General features: G+C 49.0%; 6 protein-coding genes across 7 annotated transcripts; 1 reads left to right on the forward strand and 5 right to left on the reverse strand.

The window, feature by feature from the left end:
* Positions 1 to 226: 226 nt before the first annotated feature.
* On the reverse strand, positions 227 to 4,019 carry BDBG_04041. 2 transcript variants are annotated; one of them, XM_031721517.1, is made up of 5 exons: positions 2,488 to 4,019; positions 2,362 to 2,382; positions 2,191 to 2,248; positions 2,060 to 2,119; positions 227 to 1,940 (listed from the first exon to the last, which is right to left on the reverse strand). In XM_031721517.1, exons 3-5 carry the CDS (start codon positions 2,191 to 2,193, stop codon positions 642 to 644), a joined length of 1,362 nt encoding a protein of 453 aa, XP_031578100.1. In that variant the 5' UTR covers positions 2,194 to 2,248; positions 2,362 to 2,382; positions 2,488 to 4,019; the 3' UTR covers positions 227 to 641. The 2 variants fall into 2 exon arrangements, with proteins under 2 accessions (XP_031578100.1, XP_031578099.1); XM_031721516.1 differs by having other exon boundaries at positions 227 to 1,966.
* An 827-nt stretch (positions 4,020 to 4,846) lies between these two features.
* BDBG_04042 (ran-binding protein) lies at positions 4,847 to 8,567 on the reverse strand. Its single transcript, XM_002625937.2, has 6 exons — positions 7,176 to 8,567; positions 6,856 to 7,082; positions 6,609 to 6,739; positions 6,258 to 6,504; positions 5,468 to 6,154; positions 4,847 to 5,342 (listed from the first exon to the last, which is right to left on the reverse strand). Exons 1-6 carry the CDS (start codon positions 8,450 to 8,452, stop codon positions 5,212 to 5,214), a joined length of 2,700 nt encoding a protein of 899 aa, XP_002625983.1. The 5' UTR covers positions 8,453 to 8,567; the 3' UTR covers positions 4,847 to 5,211.
* A 133-nt stretch (positions 8,568 to 8,700) lies between these two features.
* BDBG_04043 (uncharacterized protein) lies at positions 8,701 to 12,707 on the reverse strand. Its single transcript, XM_002625938.2, has 2 exons — positions 11,485 to 12,707; positions 8,701 to 11,355 (listed from the first exon to the last, which is right to left on the reverse strand). Exons 1-2 carry the CDS (start codon positions 11,970 to 11,972, stop codon positions 10,644 to 10,646), a joined length of 1,200 nt encoding a protein of 399 aa, XP_002625984.2. The 5' UTR covers positions 11,973 to 12,707; the 3' UTR covers positions 8,701 to 10,643.
* A 931-nt stretch (positions 12,708 to 13,638) lies between these two features.
* On the reverse strand, positions 13,639 to 15,153 carry BDBG_04044 (membrane associated DnaJ chaperone). Its single transcript, XM_002625939.2, has 3 exons — positions 14,909 to 15,153; positions 14,289 to 14,843; positions 13,639 to 14,191 (listed from the first exon to the last, which is right to left on the reverse strand). The coding sequence occupies exons 1-3, from the start codon at positions 14,966 to 14,968 to the stop codon at positions 13,676 to 13,678; spliced, it is 1,131 nt and encodes a 376-aa protein (XP_002625985.1). The 5' UTR covers positions 14,969 to 15,153; the 3' UTR covers positions 13,639 to 13,675.
* Positions 15,154 to 15,243: 90 nt separating this feature from the next.
* BDBG_04045 (RNA polymerase I subunit Rpa43) lies at positions 15,244 to 19,038 on the forward strand. Its single transcript, XM_002625940.2, has one exon. The coding sequence runs from the start codon at positions 15,331 to 15,333 to the stop codon at positions 16,900 to 16,902; it is 1,572 nt and encodes a 523-aa protein (XP_002625986.2). The 5' UTR covers positions 15,244 to 15,330; the 3' UTR covers positions 16,903 to 19,038.
* Positions 16,994 to 19,905, reverse strand: BDBG_04046 (apoptosis-inducing factor 3). The gene is made up of 3 exons (XM_002625941.2): positions 19,111 to 19,905; positions 18,761 to 18,953; positions 16,994 to 18,693 (listed from the first exon to the last, which is right to left on the reverse strand). Exons 1-3 carry the CDS (start codon positions 19,694 to 19,696, stop codon positions 17,427 to 17,429), a joined length of 2,046 nt encoding a protein of 681 aa, XP_002625987.2. The 5' UTR covers positions 19,697 to 19,905; the 3' UTR covers positions 16,994 to 17,426.
* Positions 19,906 to 20,080: the final 175 nt, after the last annotated feature.

Raw genomic sequence — 20,080 nt, forward strand, 5'->3', positions numbered from 1 at the left:
GGATTGTTGGGTATTAGTAGCCCATCATGGGTCGCTCCTTCCCAGATAGTGAATGTCCCTAGCAAGCAAGATCGGCGTGAGCCTCAACTCGGCAATATTTCAACATGCTCAGTTGATGAGTTTCGAGTTTCTGGATTAAATTGACAGCAAAACAGCCTCCTTACCTATCAGCGACGTTGGATTAAAATAAATATGCAACCGCATGCAGTCAGCCGAGTGGTATGGCTAAGAATTTTAGGAGGCCGGCGTTGGTTGGTGTTGGTGTTGGCCCTTTGAGTTGGTCCTTTTTTCGAGATGTGGAGTTTTCATCACGAAATTTAAGGCTCCTCGTCACTCTCACATTCATCTTGAGGTTCGTTTTTGTCATAAATATATGTACAAAAGGGTATATACATCGTTCTTCCTACTATATAACTATATAACAGAGTACCTGCATTCAGCACGTTTCGTGATTTGAAGCCCGCATGGGGGTATGTTTCATTGATAGTGGCCAAATTGGTTATCGGTCAGACGCATTCTTCTGCGTTAAAGGAATTCCCTCGTCCGAGATCTTATCCCAAAAATCGTGGTTCGAGGCATCCACCAACTAGTGACCAATTTGGATGAACCGAATAGCTTCTATAAGCCAACAAGCAAAGAGCCTAAACGGCAGATGGGGGAACGATAATTGAGTCAGGCTCTGGTCTATTTTGAGCAGTATCATGGGAATCTGACGCCGATGCGGTTCCCACAGATGCAGATACCTCCTGCCGCTCTCCCTCTCCTTCCCTTCCACTATTGGGTTTCTTTTTTCTTTTGAATATATTTCCCTCCGTCCAAATAGCGGCCGGCACCGCGCTGACGCAACACATAATTCCAAGCGTGAGCGTCACCACACCCCATCCTGCGCCCTCAACAGCATATCCGCTCCAAAGTGGGCCAATAATCAGCCCAAGAGCGTACGTCAAATTCCCTAACCCAAACGCCTGTGCATATGCCCCCTGTTCTCCATAATGTGCGGCGTTCTCTCGCATCTTCTCCTCGACGGATAGGACGATTTCGATCTGTACTGGGACTTCAAACAACATTGCCAAGCCGCCAGAGAAAGCGAGGAGAACGCAGAAAACGATCTTATTATACAGGGTATTCTGTGTCACGATGCGGAGTAGAATTACTGGGATCGTAGTGAGGAGGTATCCTATAGCGACGTACCAGCGTGTTCCATGCTTGTCGGCCAGCCAGCCTATGGCAGGAGATATAAAGGTAGGAATAAGGACTGCCAGAAAAACGAGCCCGGCACCAGCAGAGTCCCAGTGAAATGTGGAATGAACGAACAGGGGGATAGTAGCCTCGAAGGCTCCAAATAATATGGCTAAAACTGTGCAGCCCCAGAGAGCCATGACAAGGCGAATCGAGCTTAGCACTGTAATGAATGGTGGTAGGTAATGGACCAAACGAGAAATCCTACTCCCCCGAGGCTGAGCAACAGTGAAAGCTCTTGCCTCGTCTTCTTTTTGGGACACCTTTTCAGGCCCTTCCAGTTTTTGGGTAGAAAAATGCTCCCGAGCTAACTGCAGACCTATTGACGGATCCCACTTTTGCGCAACTCGAGCTTCAATCATGACGAGCCGAAAAACAATATCTGCCCCTAGGAAAATGAAGGCGGTAACATATACCATATAATACCCCACTTTCGCATATACAATGCCGCCTATCAATGGCGCGCTGATCGTTGCAATGCTTCGGGCGGCGACAATCGTTCCTAAGTGCGCTCCGATTTCCTGTGATCCAACTCTATCCGCCATCATTGCCAGTGCGATGGTCCACACAACTGCACCTGACAGGCCCTGTAGGATTCGGGCGACTACTAACAAGGCCAAATTCCTTGCGAGTGCGAACATCACGGTTGCACCCGCCAGGAGCAAAAGGCCAACGATGAAAGGAACCTGGCGGGCTTTGGTCTTGTCCGCCCACCACCCACAAAGGGCTAGAAAACATGTCAGCCATGAACATGAGCATGGAACGGGTACTGGTGTGGGTATCTTTTCTCTGGCATGGAAATGGAATCAGAGACACTAACGCGATCCAACGAGCAAACCTCCCGCATATATGGTAAGGAGAATTGACGTCCATTTTTGCGCTACGGATATATATCTATCTATCAGCCACGGCACAGGTTTTCGGATGGGAAGGGAAACGGGAATTGCTCACCATCACTGGGATCAAGTCCAACCCGATAACTAAGCGCGAACGGTATCACCGGCACGATCTGATCAAGTTTTCCCCGTCAGAGCGCTCTCTAAACTCCAGAGTCATCCATCCAATTGTATCCAACTATATTGGATCCAAAATTTAAGGAAATCAAATGAGCCAGTAGCGTACCAATGCATATAGGAATATATCCTATCAACAAGCAATCCAATCGGTTAGCCAACTAGTTTAGTTCAGTCGAATAGGCGGGAACTTCCGGTTGTCTAGAACGATAAATTTGCGTTCATCCACACATACCGCAAACACCGAGAATGAGCACACCCAGAGAATAAACCACTTGGACGAGCGGATGTGCAGCCATTTGGGCGGGTTCTTATTTTCCCGCCATGGCCATGGCCATTGCCATGGGATGGCATCTGGGGAATTTGGCCGTTGCAGACAAGCCATCTATATGCTGGGAGGGATTTTCTTAATGTATGTATATGCTATCTCTCCCCTCTCCCTACCTCATAGAATGGTGAGGTAACTTGATAATCCGAATCCGGAGGGAGGTATTATCTCATCTGTGGAACTTCGTACTGTAGATTAGGCGTATATATATTTATACAACGGACGGCGATATAGGAAAGATATATATGTACAGGAAAAGGGAGGGTGGTATCTAAATATTCATCAACTAGTCAAAGTCCAAGAAAAAAAAATTGAAAAGAAATTGAAAAAATTGACCTAATGGGGGGAAAGACTCCTCCTTAGGATAAATATCATGGCTAGCAGGAAGCCCCCGTATAACCTCTAGTTTAACCAGCGGGTCCGCTCAACTCTCTCCCCGGGTATGATGTATCCAAAGGGCGGTTGGGGAATTGATTATTAATATTGGATCGAAAATAAAACAAATTTGCCCATGTATGTACGGAGTATACTTACCGTACCGTACCACGATGAGCAAAATATTCCAATGGATCTCTCCCCTCTCCTCCCTGAAGTCTCGGCTACGGTTTGGATTTGAGTGAACGAATACGCTTGAACGGGGGTTTCCTTAAGTTAGTTCGGTAGTTATTATTTAACTACAGTAACTACATAACTACCTAGGTAATTAAGGACCCTTACGGAGCGAGCTACCTTAGGTGCAGTGCAGTGCAGTGTTGTTCTCGACCCTAACGACCCAACTCTAGACTCGGAACTCAGTCGGACTCAGACGCGGACTCCGCTCGTCCTTGATTAAAGTGCAGCAGGAGGGAGGGGAGGACTGGTTGGTCGGGAGCCTAGGCGCCCGGGGAGCCGGCGGGATAGCGGATGGGGTCGTCGTCCATAAGTTAGTTTGTCCTGGATCATAAATCTAGGTAGGGTAGTGGTGGTGTGGTGTGGTGCTGGGGTAAACGCATACATCTAACGAACGAGGGTGGTATGATAGATTGCTTGGTGAAGGAGGAGGAGGAGGAGAAGAAGAAGAAGAAGATGATGACAGCAACCATGCAGAGACCAGGGCAGGGAAGATATTAAGATATCCAAGGGCCAAGAAGCTCGGGGGTTTTGTTGCTCTGTAGCATTATTGGTTGAAGGTAAACAGCGTCCGCAATTCAATGAGGCAGCGAAGTCAGAGAACGATGAATAAATGAGAGGAATTGTAAAGTTATACCTAGACATATCCCCTCAGTTCTCAAGAATTACAGTAATCCTCTTCTCTCATTTACCTACCGTTCGTCGCCTCTTTAACTTCCATCTTGCAGTCAAACTCCATGTAGCTGTCCTCTTAAATCTTCATCAATCACTCTTTGAGTTAGTTGAGGGTGAGTAATGGATGCTCATCTACCCATGTACTGATCAAAATCCAGGAACAAGAAAGGAAAAGAATCAATGAAAAAAATGCACAGAGAGTTAACTACTCATGGTAGTGTTTTGAGTTCTATTTATATTTTAGCAGGGCTAGAAAATAAGAGAGACAAAGAGCTGAAGAAACAAAAGTTTTCAATGAAAAAGAAAAAGAAAAAGAAAAAGAAAAAGAAAACAAAAAGCCCTGTCAACTCATTAGCTATAGTTAATGAAAAGCCAATTCCCAAATTCATATTCATGTTCACTACATACCCGCTATATCAGATGCAACATAAGCTTGCAATAGAGAAATATAAAGAGGCGTAGTTGGTGGTTTACTTCAGAGGGGGAACCAAAGAAAACAAGTCCAGTAATAATAATAAAAATATAAATATAAATATAAACATAAAGAAAATTAATGATGAGGATGCAACTGATGAATACCTACCTCTCTTTTGCAGAAACACGAAAAGAGAAAAGAAAACCATAAATGTTTCCATCTGAGCACACACACGCTCACTAATCTGTAATTTCCCCCATTCCATTCCTTTCCATTCCTTTCCCTTCCCTTCCCTACCCTACCTTGTATTTCCCCTTCCTCCCTTACTTCCTTCTTCTCACCATTTCGCAGCCTGTTCTTCAGGATGATGTGTGTGCCCATGACTTCGACGATATTAACTATATGATACCAGCACGGGAAGATAAAAGAAAGACAGAAAGAAAAAGAGGCACACCAGCCAACCCCCCCCTTCTTGTTTACCTAGCACAACGAGAGCATGGAGTGTTCGAGAGGTATTGGAATAAATTGATGTTGGTGTGCTGGATGGGAAGAGAGTGACAAGGCAGGGAGTGGGAGGCGGGGGAATGGCAAGGGGAGGGGGGGGGGGAGGGGAGGGGATGGAGGAGAGAGATGGGATGAATAAGGGAACATAATAATGGGAAAAATGGATAACTAAAAAATTGAAAATTAAAAAGAATAAAAAGAGAAAAGAAAAGAAAAGAAAAGGAACAGCCTGTGGAATGGGATAATAATGGAAGAGAGGAAAAGAACATAAAAATAAAATAAAAATAAAAATAAACACACGCACACCCCCATCGTGCTCCATTACATCAGAGAATACTCCGTCCTGTATACTGCATACTGCATACTGCAAATGCTACAAACGTCGTTTTTGTCGTTTTGTCGTTGCTGCTGGCTGCTGATGGTCTTTTTTATATCACAAAATCATGCCGCACATTAATAAACGCCCCAGCGCCGCCGTCCTCGCTGATCTCATTTACCAGCACCTCTGTCTGTTGGTATAGCTTCTCTAGAGCGGCGGATGAGGATTTGCCAAGGAATACTATACACGATTAATTTTGTCTAGATTAGCATATCATCGTAGAATAGAGGCGGGGTGCGTAGGGAATGGGATGATGATAAAGTAAAACTGCTATGAGAGAAGAAAATAACAAAAGAAAAACTCACCCAGAATCGCAGAATTCAACTCCTCCGCCACCGGCACGCGCCCGCTCGGCTCAAGCAGATGCCCGTGCACGCTCGACTTGGGATTCGAGTAGGCGACTAGTGAAAATATATCGTCCAGCGCCCGCTTATACTCCCGCCGCTCGTCGCCGGGGTAATCAGCCTGCAGCTCCTGGCCGTATAAGATCGCTTTGTGGAGGAGGCCGTGGTAGTTTGCTACGTTTGCCGCCTGTGGCTGTGTCGTTGTGCGCGGGGTGCCGTTGTACTCGGCTGATTCTTCGACGTCCATGCCGTTTTCGTCGTCGTCGTCGTCGTCGTCCAGGGCTTGGTCGTCATTATCATCACGATCGTCATGTCTCCCACCGGCTTCTAAAGAACCATTATCGTCTTCGTCGTCATCGTCGATGACATCGTTCATCTGCTCGTCTAATTCCATATCGTGCGCGAAGACATCATCGCTAGTATCATATACTGACATAGAGGTAGCGCCATTGGGTGAGCGGGGCGCCTGTTTGGACGTCGAGGAAGTAGTAGGTTGTGGTTCAGTGCAACGGCGCATCATCTCGATGAATTTCCGACAGCGGAGGCGGAAGTATATCTGCGGATTGTTGACGAGGACGTCGGCGTACGAGGCATTTGTTAATTTTAAAGCCTTGTCGATATCGCCGTCCAAAATGGCAGTACGGATTCCTGAAAAATAAGTGTCAGTACATTTAACACCCTCAAAAAAAAAAAAAAAAAAAAAAAAAAAAAAAAAAGGGATCAGAGAGGGAGTTGGGGATAGAAATGTTACTTTGTCGTTTAATAGCATCACCATCCTCCTCAGCCTGATAATCCTTTAACGGCGTCTCTCGCCCATTCTGCAAAGCCCGCGACTCCTCCTGGACCTCTTCAGCAAATACTCGTGCGGTCTCTACATAGCCACCATGCGCCAAAAATTGAGCCACGAGTTCCTGGATAAACGTCGTCTCGTCGAGGGACGAATGCAAATTAGAAATACTAGTAGCCCTTATGTCCGCTTGAACTTTGAGTTTCTCCCTCTGGAGCAAAAGTAAATAATATTGTTAGCATGCATTCGGAAGATCAGACAACCACTGGAGTAATAAATGTTTTCGTCTCTTCAGAAAAGGAGTAGTAGCCTTACCTCCATCAGCCCATCAATATCATAGATAAAAGGAGACTGGCCAAAATTCGCCTTTAGATGCGTGGTGGGTTGCTTCTTCACCCCAACGGCAGGATATAGCTTCACATTCCTCAGTTCCCGGAACGCATCACCTGATTCAAACACACGAAACTGTTAGCAATCCCCCATACCTTTAATACATGGATATTGTGTTTGGTAGTCCAAAAAGTAACCCCGGGGGGGGGGGGGGGTGTGGATAATGCCATACCAAGAAACACCCCATTCCTCGTGAAAAAAGCAGTACTCGTCGAGAAATTCACCCCGCAGCCAATGGTATCATTCACCGAATATTTGGGCCCATACTGCGTACCCTGACCCTGCGTCTCGCCGAAGAAAGTCCTGCCATCGTCGCCGTGGTAAGCCCAGGATTCCGGCTCCCAGCCCGGTAATCGTTCGAGAGATGCTTTGTTGCTCGTGAAGCCCACGCATATCATCCTAAAACGAATATATTAGCTAAAACCACATTTTACCCATACTAAATATCGAATATATAGACTTATATATAATATATATAAAATAAACACGTACCCATCCTTCGGCTTCGACATGATGGTAACCTCAAAGTAATAAATGCCGCACTGCGGCGGCATTGGATGGTCTGCCCGACACGACGCAGCTTCATGATCAAGCTTAAGAGGGTTGCCCAAGTACCGCACCTCCAGGCCATCGCTCAGCAGGTCCAGGCCTGCGTTTTTATACTGATCACTCCAGCGGGAGGGAAGGGGCATGATGGGGGTGCTCTCATCGTCTGATGATGAGGGGGGGTGCTCGATGATCTCGTGGGTCATGCCGCGGTGGGATGGGGCGAGGCGGTGGAGGTTTACATTACTGGAGTTGGTGGAGAGTGGGGGCGCACCTGGTGTGGTGTTGGAGCTGGTATTGGTATTTGTAGCGCGGGCAGCATTATTCGCGGTGGCGGCGGTGTTTGAGGAGGTGGAGGCTGAGGAGTGGTTTGAAGCGGAGTCCTTTTGAGTAGATGATATTGCGGCTGAGGAGGAGGAGGATGTGGCGGCGTTGAAGGTGTTGGATCTATGTGCTGCGGCGAGCTGCGCGATGTATTTGGAGTTTCTGAGATATGAGGGGGTGAAGAAGGAGGTAGCAGGGGAGGAGGAGGGACCGTGCAGGAAACCTGTGTATGGCGAAGGAGACGGGGAGTAGTGGTCTGGATAGGTTGCGAATTGCCGCGAGTAAAAGGGGAGACCGGATGTAGTTGCAGGATTTGTGCTTGTGCTGTTGGGAGGGAGAGATCTCCTCCATGGGCTTCCTGCAGCCCCTCCTCCTCCGCCTCCTCCCCCGCCACTGGCACCGTTTGGCTGCATGTTGCTGTTATGGGCGACACTACTGTCCACCCAGACGTGTCTGCCACTGCTATGTGCTCGAGAATCGGGAGGAATGTAGTGCGGGGGGAAAGAGTTACTTGGAGTAGCGCCGGATGCTGAAGAAGAAGAGAGGAAAGACGGAGGATGCGGACCTGACCAGGCCGACGGATGTTGCTGATGTTGTCGAGGATTATGTTGCTGTTGCTGTTGCTGTTGTTGTATTTGCAGTAGTTGGAAGAGTTGCTGCTGCTGGTGTTGGAGAAGGTTTTGGGAGGAAGCTGGATCTAGGGAGGAGGAGGAGGTTGTATTGGCGGCCGTCGGTATATTGCTAGTATTGGATGGGGTGGAGTTGGCTAGAGCAGCGGTGCCAGAGACAACAGAAGCATAGGACGAGCGTCGGGGCATGGACGAGAAAGAAGGCGGCGGTGCAGGATAGGAGATTGGAGGACCCCCGCCACCGGAGCCAGGAGGAGCATTATTTGACATAGTAGTAGGATAGAGAGGGAGGGAGAGGAGAAAAGACAAACGAGGTTGTGGTGGTGGTGGTGGTGATCAGGTGTAGTGGTGGTGGTGGTGGTGGTGGTGGTGATAGTGGTGGTAGTGGAGCAGATAACTTAGAGGCGGTGGTGTGGACTCTAGATGGGACAATGACCTCACGGCAACACCACGAGGACTGCTGTGTAGTTATATATAACTAATATAATCTATCAGAAGTATTGCCGACAGACAGATGGCTCGATCAGGTGTTGGGTTCTGGTCAGGCTCAGGCTCAGGCTCAGACTCAGCAATGAGTAAATTCGTTGCCTTTTTATACGTCCGTGATGGTTGATGGACGATGGATAGAAAGACGTATTTCCTTATTCTTCTCTTCTCCCCGTCGTCTTGGGCGCTTTGGTCGCTAGGGACAGAAAGAAAGAGGGAGAGGCTAGAATGATGTGTGGAGTAGTAAGTAGTTTTATTATTAAATAGTTAAGTATGTTGTATTATTAGCCCAGATATATATATCGCTCGAAAAAACAAACCAACCTCCATTTCCCAGCAGCAGCAGCAGAAAAATAATAGACATATAAATATATAAAGAAAAAGGGAAATTCCCCGGTGAAACAGTCTAAATATTTCTTAACTGGTGGTCTGATAAGTTGAGGGTTTATTATGTATTTAGAGCCAGCCAGGCCGGCAACTACCACCGCAACCACCAACCACCACCACCACCACTGCTTACTACTACCACATTCTCCAACCTACATTGAACCGATACGATCATTCTTCGCGCTGACTGGCACGGGGACGGGGAAACTACCTGCTCGTCTCTCACATTTCAAATAATCTAGTTCGGTGCAGTATTACCGATTCCTCAGCGAAGCCTGGGGTCGGGGTCGGGGCTAGCAAATGCTACATGACTAGCTACCTCCTCCTCCGACTTTCTCCTCCTCGTATTCCATGTTACGACAGGGAGGGATTGCAAGAGGCGTGTTCTATTTATTCCCTTGCGGATTATCGAACTATTTAGAGTATAGGCACGTCCACGTCCATCCTCCAGAGTCGCCCGAGTACCTATCCAGTGTGTATGTGTGTACAGAATCCAAACCCCAGAATCCACCAAACCGGTCTGTACCTGCTGGAAGGGAAAAAAAAGTCCATCTATCTATATACATAAGCAAAAGGGAAAACTAGAGAAATATAGAAGAAAAATATTCAGAACGGAAAAACCAAGCATATGCGTCTTTCTTTTTTTCCTCTTCTATATTGTATCTCCCATCCGTCCATTTCCCCATCCTGCCCTCAGACACCATTAAAAAAAAGAAAAAAAAGCCAAACGACAAGAAAATATCATAAAATACAACCATATTAATTCTCCAATCCATCCCCCGCTTTGCTGAGTCCGGTCTGCCAAGAGCAAAAAGAAAAGAAACGATCCCGTGCTAGATAGAGACCCGAAAAGACAAACCAAAACGAAGTGAAACGAATATTGAAATATAAAAATGAAGATGCATGCCCAACCCGCTCTTTCAAAATACTTTTTTGCTTTTTTGCTTTTTTGCCTTTTCCCCTTTCTGAGATGTATGTGTATGTATGTATGTGTAGCTGGCAGTCAGTCGGACGAGAGGAAGAAGAAAAGTAGAAAAATAAAAGAAGGAAGAAGAAAGAAGAGTGGTGGAGGAACGGAAGAAGGCTGTACAAGGTAGGTAGGTAGGCAGGGACATTTATTAGGAAAACAGGTAAAATAGAAAAGAACCAAATGACAAATACCGATTAGCAGAGACGGTAGTAGAAAGGATGGTTATCAAATATAAAGTTGAAACAAAAAGTAGAAGAAAAACACACCCTTTATAACCGTACGAAAGTGCAGAGAGAGAGAAAAAAACCCCTCATATAATAGGGCAAAAATATGATACAGAGAAAGGAAGTGGTACATTGGAATCAGCAGATGAGGATGAAAGTAAAGAATAAACCCAAGGTGATGAGGATGAGAAGGGGTAGTCATACCAGAAAAGGAGGAAGAAAAAACAATCCCCCCTTTTGCCGGCAGAATCGAGACGGGACACCGACATCCAAAGGAAAATTAAAAAAAGAGAGAATTCTATGCTCGACAGGTAGATCGACCGGACCAAGGACGGACAGAAAACAGAGGCACGGTGAAGTTTCTTTTTCAACTTTTCAACCACCCAACCCACCACTAGACAACGGCGACAGAAACAGCCGTAGCTGAACCGGCAGCATCACCACTATCATTAGAATTATTAGCATTAGAATCGGCATTCATATCTGCCCTCGATGTGGTCGTCGTCGCTAGCGGCAGTAACGGGGTCACATCCCCATCTCCATCCCGATCCTTGAAACTCTGCTTCTCTTCACCCGCAAAGGCGCTAGCCGTACTCTGATTCGCGTTGCTATCAGCATCGTCGATGGCGGGCGCGCCGCTGCTGCCAGCAGGAGCAGTTGCAGAAGAGGAAGCGGGAGCAGCAGCACCAGTGCCATTGGCCATATTAAACGTGGCACCATCCGCATCCTTCCCACCACCACTGGTGCCCTGCTCTTGTTGCTGTCCCTCCGTCCCTTCCTTCCGCGGTCCCGTCGGTTGTACATCCTCCATGCTACTACCACCATCACCATTAACAACAACAGCAGTAGCATCAGGCCTGGGCGGTGCCGCCCACGTCGGGACCTGCCAAACAACCCCCGTAAAACTCTTGAGGTTAAACGTTTTCCGCTCCCATTTGCGGCATGGCTTGCCTGTGCGGTCGAGGGCGCGCAGGCCCGCGTTGATAGCGCCTTGGTTCGCTTTGGGGCCTAGTTTGTGTGTTGGTGTCGGCACATGGCCGGTACCTGTGCCGGAGGTGCCTCCGCCGGGGGTAGGGCGAGAGCTGGGGTCGATGGAACCGTCCTCTCTGTAATATTTTTGTTCTCATGTTAGCAATTTTTGTTTGAGGTGGTGTAAATTTTGGACGAAAAGGAGGAGAGAAAAAAAAGCGAATAAGAGGTTCGAATAAACGGTGGAAAATGGGAAGGAAACGTACAATCTCGGCTTCTTCTTCGGCCCAGGCTTCCCTCTTGGTCTCGGTGTGATATTGGCGTCAACACCCTGTCCTAGACCCCGTTTGCTCCCAGGTTTCGGACCTGGGACCCCTCTCCGTCTCTGGGCCTCTGGCAGAGCCGCGGCGGGTGTGGAAGCTGCGTCTGAAACATTATCAGCAGAGGAGACGGGTGCAGCCACGGTGGGGGTAGCTTCTGCCGCTGCGGAGGCGGGGGTTGAGGACGGAGAGGAGGATGGCGATGAAGGCGAAGAGGAAGCTTTGGGTTTGGTCTTGTTGTCTTCTATGGGAGGCCCCTCTGGCGTTGAGGTGGTGGTGGTGCCGGGGAAGCGCGAGAGGAGTGAGGAGGAGAGCTTGAGGACGAGTGGGTTTGTCATTTTTGCGGAGGAGGGTTTGGAAGACGATCTACCGCCGGAGAAGGAGGAGGTGGATGGGGTGGAGGAGGAGGAGGGAGCCCTGGTGGGTGACGGCATGTCTATTAAGCTGGCTTGGTGGTGGTAGAATAATTGCAACAATAATTTTTTCTCCCTTCCTATAGTGGTTTGACGAAGATGGCTCCAGCCACTTTCTTGGGATGGCAAAAATTCTTCGCAACGGTGAATGAAGGGGATTTGCGTTCGAATTAATCCCAATGAAAAAAAAAGAAACAAGAAAAAGAAGGTTTGCCGGGCGGCGTAATTCCCATTTAATTTCCTGTCCGGCCAAGGGAGGCTTGACGTAGAGGGGGATAGGGCTGCCTTGTAGAGACGACGGGAGGGGTGGGTGGGTTGAGGCGACTCGATAAATTGGGTGGTCAGCCTATCTTGGGGATATTAGCGCGTAGGCGTGATGGTGATGTTTTCGCGTTTGGGTGGTGATAGGCGGTATACAGCCGTGATAGTCGTGGTCGTGGTGATGGTGGTGATGGTGGTGATGGTGGTGGTGGTGAAGGGAAGAAAAAGTCAGGGAGGATGGGTGGAGGGGAGAATTAATAGGAAGGCAGCCAGGCGTGGGCTGAGAGAGAGTTTCATTGTCATGATGAGACGAGAAAGCCGGAGTGTGGTGTTAGCTACTACCTACCTACCTACCTACTACTATTATTATTATTATTACCAGCGAGACGAGAGTGGGAAGTGGAAGCGGGCGGGAAGCGCAGCCATCACACCAGGAAACGGAAACTGAGGCACAGGCTTAGGCGTGGGCTTGGTCTCGCTCGTAGAAACATACACCCGCGCGCTGGGGAGCGCCAAGGAAAGGTTCCAGCGAATCCTGTTACCGTACCGTTCTGTTACGGCCTCGTTACGCCCAAGTACGCAACGTAGAGCCAAGTATCCAGCTGTTGTGTATATTATACAGCAGCCTTACGGGTGTACACGGCTAGACCTGTTACAGCCACTCGAGTGGTGACTAAGCAGCCCCTATTCCTGGCTCATCAGCTCCCAGGATGATGTTAACTTCTACTCCGTATATGCGGCTTAGATACAGACACGCACATTGGAGCAAAAAGGAATAGAAATACAGGTACAAATATCCAAAACTGCCAAACCTAGTCAAATCAACCACACATGCCTGTTTTAAACAGAGCGTGAATGGTTCAGGGATATACCCCTCTGCCATTCCCTGCTCATTCAATGAGCCAAGAACCAGGATGCTAGAATAGGGAGGGATAAATAATATATGAACACACCGTATTCGTTCCTTCGTTCCACAGTCTTCGTTCGAGCTTCATATACTTACGGGCACTGCAAATTAACGGAGCAATTATGTAGGTATACATTTAATAGGAAATAGGGACAAAGAACTCTCAAGGGCCTGATGATGAATGATGGTGATGATGATGTAATGTCTATCGCCAATTCTCGCTACTCTAAATGAACATGCCCATACCGGCTACAGCCAAAATCCATTGTGCAGAGAGAAAAGAAAAAAAAAAAAAAAACCAGTTGCAAGAGGAAAGAACCTCAAAAAAAAAATTAGTTCTATCTATGCAACATATCGAAACATAACATACCTCCCGTCGAAGAAACTGACCAGGGAAACAAACATCACCCCAAACACCATCCCATAAAAAAGCATAAAAATGCAAAAGCAACGCAAAGCCAATACATCATCAATAGCCAGAAACAAAAAAAAAAAAAAAAAAAAAAAAAAAAAAAAAAAAAAGAGAGAGAGAGAGAGAGAGAGAAAAACCTGCCTCTCAAATCCCCACCCCAGCCCACCTCTCCATAACCACCCTCACCGCCTCCTTAACCTCCGGCGCATCCCTCACAGACCCCAAAACCAGCCCTTCCTTCATCCCCCGCCGCAACTTCCCAACACTCTCCTTATCTCCCTTAAAAGGCGCTAGCCCTAGCTGCAACAACCGCGTCGCCTCCGCCTCATTCACCTGCGCAAGATGCATCAGTTGCGTCAGCTGCGTCTGGGTTTGCGCTGTCAGCCCGCCGTTGCTGCTTGCTGCTGCTGCACTTGATGATGATGTTGCTGAGGAGGACGACGAGTCTGGCGGTGTCAGTTGGGAGATGAAGATATTGAGGGTCATGGAGGCGTTGCGGGCTAGGGTGAGGGTTTGGAAAGGGAGGAGGTAGAAAATGTCTAGATGGAGGAGGGTGGAGAGCCAGGGGGGTAGGTAGGAGGCGGGCATGAAGGTGCCGTTTTTGTGGGTGAGGAGGGCGAGTTCGAGGGTCAGGAGGGCGAAAAAGATGTAGAAGCGCCACTGTATGTGGTGTTAGTATGTGAGTGAATAGGGACATATATGTGTAATTATAGAGATTGGTTTTCCAAGGGAACAACAGGACGAGAACAAAACGTACATATCGTCCCCAGGCCGAGAACCAGAACAGATTCATCAGTACCATCATGACAAACCCGCCTAGATACTGCGGCAACAGCGCGCGCAACCCCACAAACAGAAACTCGCCCATCGTCTTCGCCTTAGACCCTTCCACCACCTCCTGCCCAAACCGATCGTACGCAAACCGCTTCACGGGGTCCAGCAACGTATCCTGCGCCAACCTCAGTCGCAGAAATAGCGCATCGGGCGACTCATAACCGGTGCCGTCACTGTTGAGAATATACTGCTGGCTCTGGCGCTTGTCCGGGTGGTGCAGGGTGGCTAGACGCCGGAAGCGTGATTTGATGGTGCGGTCATCGTCTGTGGGGAGCACGCCTAGTAGTTGGTAGAAGTCGCCCTTAGCGCGGAGTGTGTGGTAGGCTTCGTAAAGGGTGTAGAGGAGGTAGGAGGTTACGACGACGACGTAGATTCTGCGGTAATGGCGGGCGTGTCGCGGGCTAGAGGGGACCGGGTGAGGGTCACCGGCGCGAATGGTTATGCGGTAGTACAGGTTTTGGAGGAAGGAAGTTGCGTACTGTTTTGGGCATTTGTTAGATAGGGATTGTATATATGTATATCTACGAAGGGAAGAAAGCTCACTCTTGGGAGAAAAGCCCAGCCGGCGTAGGAGAGAACGGTGGAGAGGACGTCGCCGGCCATTTTGCTGTGGAGGTAAGGAGGTGTCGATTGATAATCAACGAAGCGTTCCAAGAGAAATTTCGCGGATAAAGAATGAAGTAGCTCTAAGAAGGGATTGATTAATCTATGATATACATTTCTCCTCAGCAGTGCCGGCACCTCTGAGAAAAATGATAGTCTTCCGCAAACCCAAAAGTAATAAAGAAACCTATCTACTTCCATACTCCTTTGTGTTGGGTTCCGGGTTGGAAGTCTTGGCGCCAACCCCAGAAAAAAAGTCTCCGCCGAAAAGTGAAAAAAATATTAACCATCTGCAACATCAAACTTGTTTACGCACACAAGGCATTGCAGCCACAACGACGGGTGGAATATCCGCATGCGCCATGTCACTGGACGCAATGGACATCGACCCCGCTCCCCTTTCACCAGAGAGAAAGCGCAAAAATAAAGAAAAGGACAGGCACTCGGCCAAAAAGCGCAAGCATCAAGTGACCACCACCACCGCACAGCCAGATGTAGAGGAGTCTTCACCAAAAGCGAAGAAAAAGGAGAAGAAGGAGAAGAAGCATAAGAAGCACAAGTATCATGAGGGTCTCGAGGCATCTGCGCGAGCGCTGCCAGATACGCCCAATTCGCGATCTAAGAAGCCCAAGAAGCCTGCACACCAATCCCACCAAGCTGCCTTGAACGATGACTGGGAGCAAGAAGAACAACCTTCCAAACCGCAATCCCAATCCCCAACAACCTCCAGAAAGCCTCTCTCGAAAGCCTCTGTTTCGCAATTGGAATCCACATCAGCAGACTCCACAGAATCGTCCCCCTTCCACCTCATAACCGCAACCCTCTACGTCCCTCTCTCCCCAATCTCCATCTCCCCAACCCACGCCCTCTCCTCCCTACAAGCCGAGCACCTCTCTCCCCTCCTGCTCACCTACTACCCACCCCTCCGCGGCATAGTGCTCGCCTACTCCAACGCCTCCATATCCTCGAGCGCTCCCTCACCAACCTCCCCGCCAACCCCCCCCCACAACCCAGACGAAGACCTAAACCCACAGCCCTTAACCCTCGCCGTGAGCGCGGGCGAATACGGCGTCCTCTATGTCTATCTGACAGCTACGTTCCTAATATTCCGCCCAGAGCGCGGCCAGCTGCTCGAGGGATGGATAAACGTGCAATCCGACGGCTTTCTGGGCGCCGTAGTGTACAATCTCTTCTCCGTAGGCATTGAGCGTCGCCGGCTGCCCGCTGACTGGCAGTGGGTGGCGCCGGGAGAAGAGTCAACTACTGCAGCTCTGGGAACCACTACGCCTAAAAGATCCAGCGGTACTGACGACGACGATGATGACGACAATGAGGATAAGGATTCAGATTTCGACTCTGACAAGGAGAATTTCCGCCCGCTTCCTGCGACTTCATCTACAATCCTCGACCTGAACGCCCAGAATCATAACCATGAAGGCATGGAGCCGCCATTTGAAGCATTCGAAGATGCTGCCGCCGGCTATTTCCGGACGCGCTCGGGAAGACGAGTGCGCGGAATGGTCCGGTTTCGCGTCAGGGATGTGGATGTCATTCCAGGCGCGGAGCATGATAAGGGCTTTCTGAGTATTGAGGGGACGATGCTGAGTGCCGTGGAGGAGGCGAAGTTGCTAGAAGAGGAGAGGAGAAGGGCTGCGTTGGCTCCATTGTCATCATCATCATCATCATCGGCGGTAGCGAGAGCAAGAGCGGGAGCAGGGAGGAGTGGTGATGAAGTACCTCCGCGGGCGATGATGTCGGGTGGGCTGGGGATCCCGAGCGCTGCTGCTACTGCTGCTGCTGCTTCTGATGATGATGCTGATGATGATCTAATGGAAGTGGAACCGGAGGCGGAGCTGCCCGTGCCCGTGCCGGGGAAACAGGGGAAGGACAAGGAGAAGAAGAAAAAGACTAAGGTGAAGAAGACGACCTCATGAGAAGTAGGCACAAAGTTTGAGGGGTAGGCTGGAGACGGGATTTTGAGATTACGCCGGATGTTTGGTTGGGTTTGGTATATACTACTCCATACTTTGCCCTTTTTTCTTTGATCTATAGAAGCACATGTGAAGATATCGATTTTCCACACTTTCCATTCGCGGTCTCATTTGCTATGTGGTCTCATGTATATCCTGGGAGAGGTTTTCATCTCATGTTTTGTCCTTGGTATTGTCGCTGTTTTTTTGCGCTAATCTTCATAGCTGTCTCTTTTTGCATGCTATGTCGGCATGCTTTGAAATATAGGGGTGATTATTCTTTTTTGTCAAGGATTAAAGATCATAGAGAGCATTCCATTTATGAAGATTTGGTTTTGGGATTTTTTTTTTTTCTTTGTGGTCAGTTATATTTCACTTGAATTATCATCGCCAACTCCCTTCAAACTGAATCCGACCCAACGCCACGCCATCCATTAATTCCTAATCATGGAAACCCCTCCCCCCCCAAAAAAAAGGGCACATACACCTCATGCCAAATCCACCTTCAACACATCCACCCCCTCATCCACCTCCTTCTTGTTCACCATCTTCCCCCTCTTCATCAACTCAGCACACTTCATAACAATCGGATCCATCCCCATACTCGAAACCGCCACCACCGTCTCACCCAGCACATAGTATGCCACGAATTTCCCCGCCTCCGTATCCCCCTTAATAATCAAATCGTCAAACCCATTCATCGTATTGCCGCAGTAGCGCAGTTGGCCACCCAGCGCCGACCAGAAGATCGGAATGAACGATTTCGCCTTCAGCGGCACGGAACTGTTGCTCGAGAACGAGTGGGCGATCGTGCGTCCGACGCTTCGCCCCGAGTTCTGTGCTACGTCCCAGTGCTCGATGCGCACGTGCGTGTGGCCGCCTTGGCCTGCCCCAGGTCCATCGTAGGGGTATGTGGCGATGTCGCCGACGGCGTAGACGTCGCTATCGCCGTTCGTGCCCTTTAGACACTCGACAGCGAAGTACTCGTCCGTTTTGAGGGACCCGTCGCGCTCGAGGGTTACGCTGGGGTTATCGCGGAGGAATTCTGTGGCCGGGCTGACGCCGACGCCTAGGATGACGAGATCGGCGGGCAGAGCGGTGCCGTCTTTAAGGTAAACGGCGGCTACCTTTGAAGGATCCGCGTCAGACGAGGTAGCTTTGTCGACGGAGGCGGACATGTAGAACTTCACGCCGTTCTTTTCCAGATTAGTTTGGAAGACGCGTCCTACTTTTGCGCCCATGATGCGCTCGAGCGGTACGGATTCCATGCCGACGATTTTCACGTTGTTCTCCTTGGAGAGTGTGTTGCCTACTTCCATGCCAATGAAGGAGCTGCCGATTATCACGATTTCTTTCTGCTTCCTGGGCCCTACGGCAGCTAGAATGGCTTGCACATCTTCCACAGTGCGGAGGACGAATATGTTCCCCAGTTCTTTGAAGCCGGGGAGTGGCAAGCGGCGCGGGGTCCCGCCTGTAGCTAGGATTAGTTTTGTATACGGAACTGATTTGCCTGATTTGGTCGCTACGGTCTTGTTTGTGAAATCGACGGAGGTGACTTCGTCCGAGAGCACGGAGACGGAGACCGCGGCATACCATCCTTTCTCTCTGAGGAGGAGTTTCTCTGGGTCTGGGATTAGGGCTTTGGAGAGCTTCGTTCTGTCGAGGGGGAGGTTGGGCTCCTTGGAAATTATTGTGATTTGGCCGCTGAAGCCGTGCTCACGGAGCACTTCTACTGCTCCGATGGTTCCGCTTCCGCTGGATGGGTAGAGATATGCCATTAGCAGGAGTTGGGTGTAGAGAAGGGAAAATTCTCCAGACCTACCCTCCAATAATTACAACCTTCTGATCATGTTGAGAAACGCTACAAGAACTAATGGGCAGCCTGCCATTTTGTTTGAAGGTTGTCTCGTCAGCCTTGACGTAGACGCTTCCATCTTTCTCGAACACTTCATATTTATGTAGCGCATTGAGGGCTGGCGCATCTTCCACGTCTCCAGTTGTAATATTAAAACAAGCTAGCAAAAAACAAAATATGATACTAGTTAGCGACAATCAACTCTTTATATCTCCTCAATTACAATTAAATTTACATAAACGGAAGGAACCAAAAAAAGTATGTAGGGGAGAAAACTGCAAAAATATAATAGGTATTAACTAAACGGATATACATACCACCATGCCACGGGCAAGTCAGCCTCGCATCAGGAGTCAAAACGCCCTTTACCAGCGGCGCGCCATAATGCGTACAGTTAGCAGTAAGCGCATGGACCTGGCCGCCATGTTTCAAGAGCAAGAGTTTTCCCTTCTCGATGCCCTCGACTTCTACTTCGATCTTGTCAGCAGGAAGGTCGAGCGAAGTTAGGTCCTTGATTTTGAACGTAGATGTTGACGACATCTTTGGCGTTGGAGTAGACGACCACCGTCGTGAGGTTGAGAAGTGGTGTATACGCGTTTTTATTAAATGGATGTTGTTGTTGTTGTTGCTGGTTCTCCTCTTGTTGCTGGTGTTGTTCTTATTGGAGTTGGTGGTGATATGAGATGATGTATGGATGTGCTGGATGCGGGGGAGGTTGGCAGCTATTTCCGGGCGATGGGATGCAAGGATAGATGACGTGCCGAGCGCCGACTTACATGCGGGATACCTGGTCCAGACAGCTGCGGCGATAATTGGAGTAGATTTATATAGTAGAGGTGGTGTGGATTGGGCTGTACTGCGACAGATGATGGAGCTACCCGAGGAGGATGGAGGGAGTCGCATGCTATGGGGTGACACCTGCGGAGTCTGAGGGAGGCACAATGAGGCATGGAACGAATGGATTCAGTGAGTATACCCAGTTATGTATTACTGATATCAATTCCAGGCAGTGGAGAGTTCCAAGGTGTTGTGCAGTGAGATTGGTAATGATGCGACCCCATAGGCCAATGGGCGTGTTGTGATGTCATGGGCGGGAATTCTAACCAGAGTCGGGACAAGTGCTAAAACATACTTTTATAGGCACGGAAAAATGAGCACAAACGGGGAAAAGGAGAAGTGAACGGTGCCATTGAGTACGCAGTAGGTCATGCAAATTAAAATTATTTTCTCACAGCAGCTAATATACACATATTATATCAGTATCCCAATCCTTCTACGCTCCCTTAA

This window comes from Blastomyces gilchristii (assembly GCF_000003855.2).
Source record: "Blastomyces gilchristii SLH14081 genomic scaffold supercont1.6, whole genome shotgun sequence".
In the NCBI taxonomy this organism is placed as follows: Eukaryota; Fungi; Ascomycota; class Eurotiomycetes; order Onygenales; family Ajellomycetaceae; genus Blastomyces; species Blastomyces gilchristii.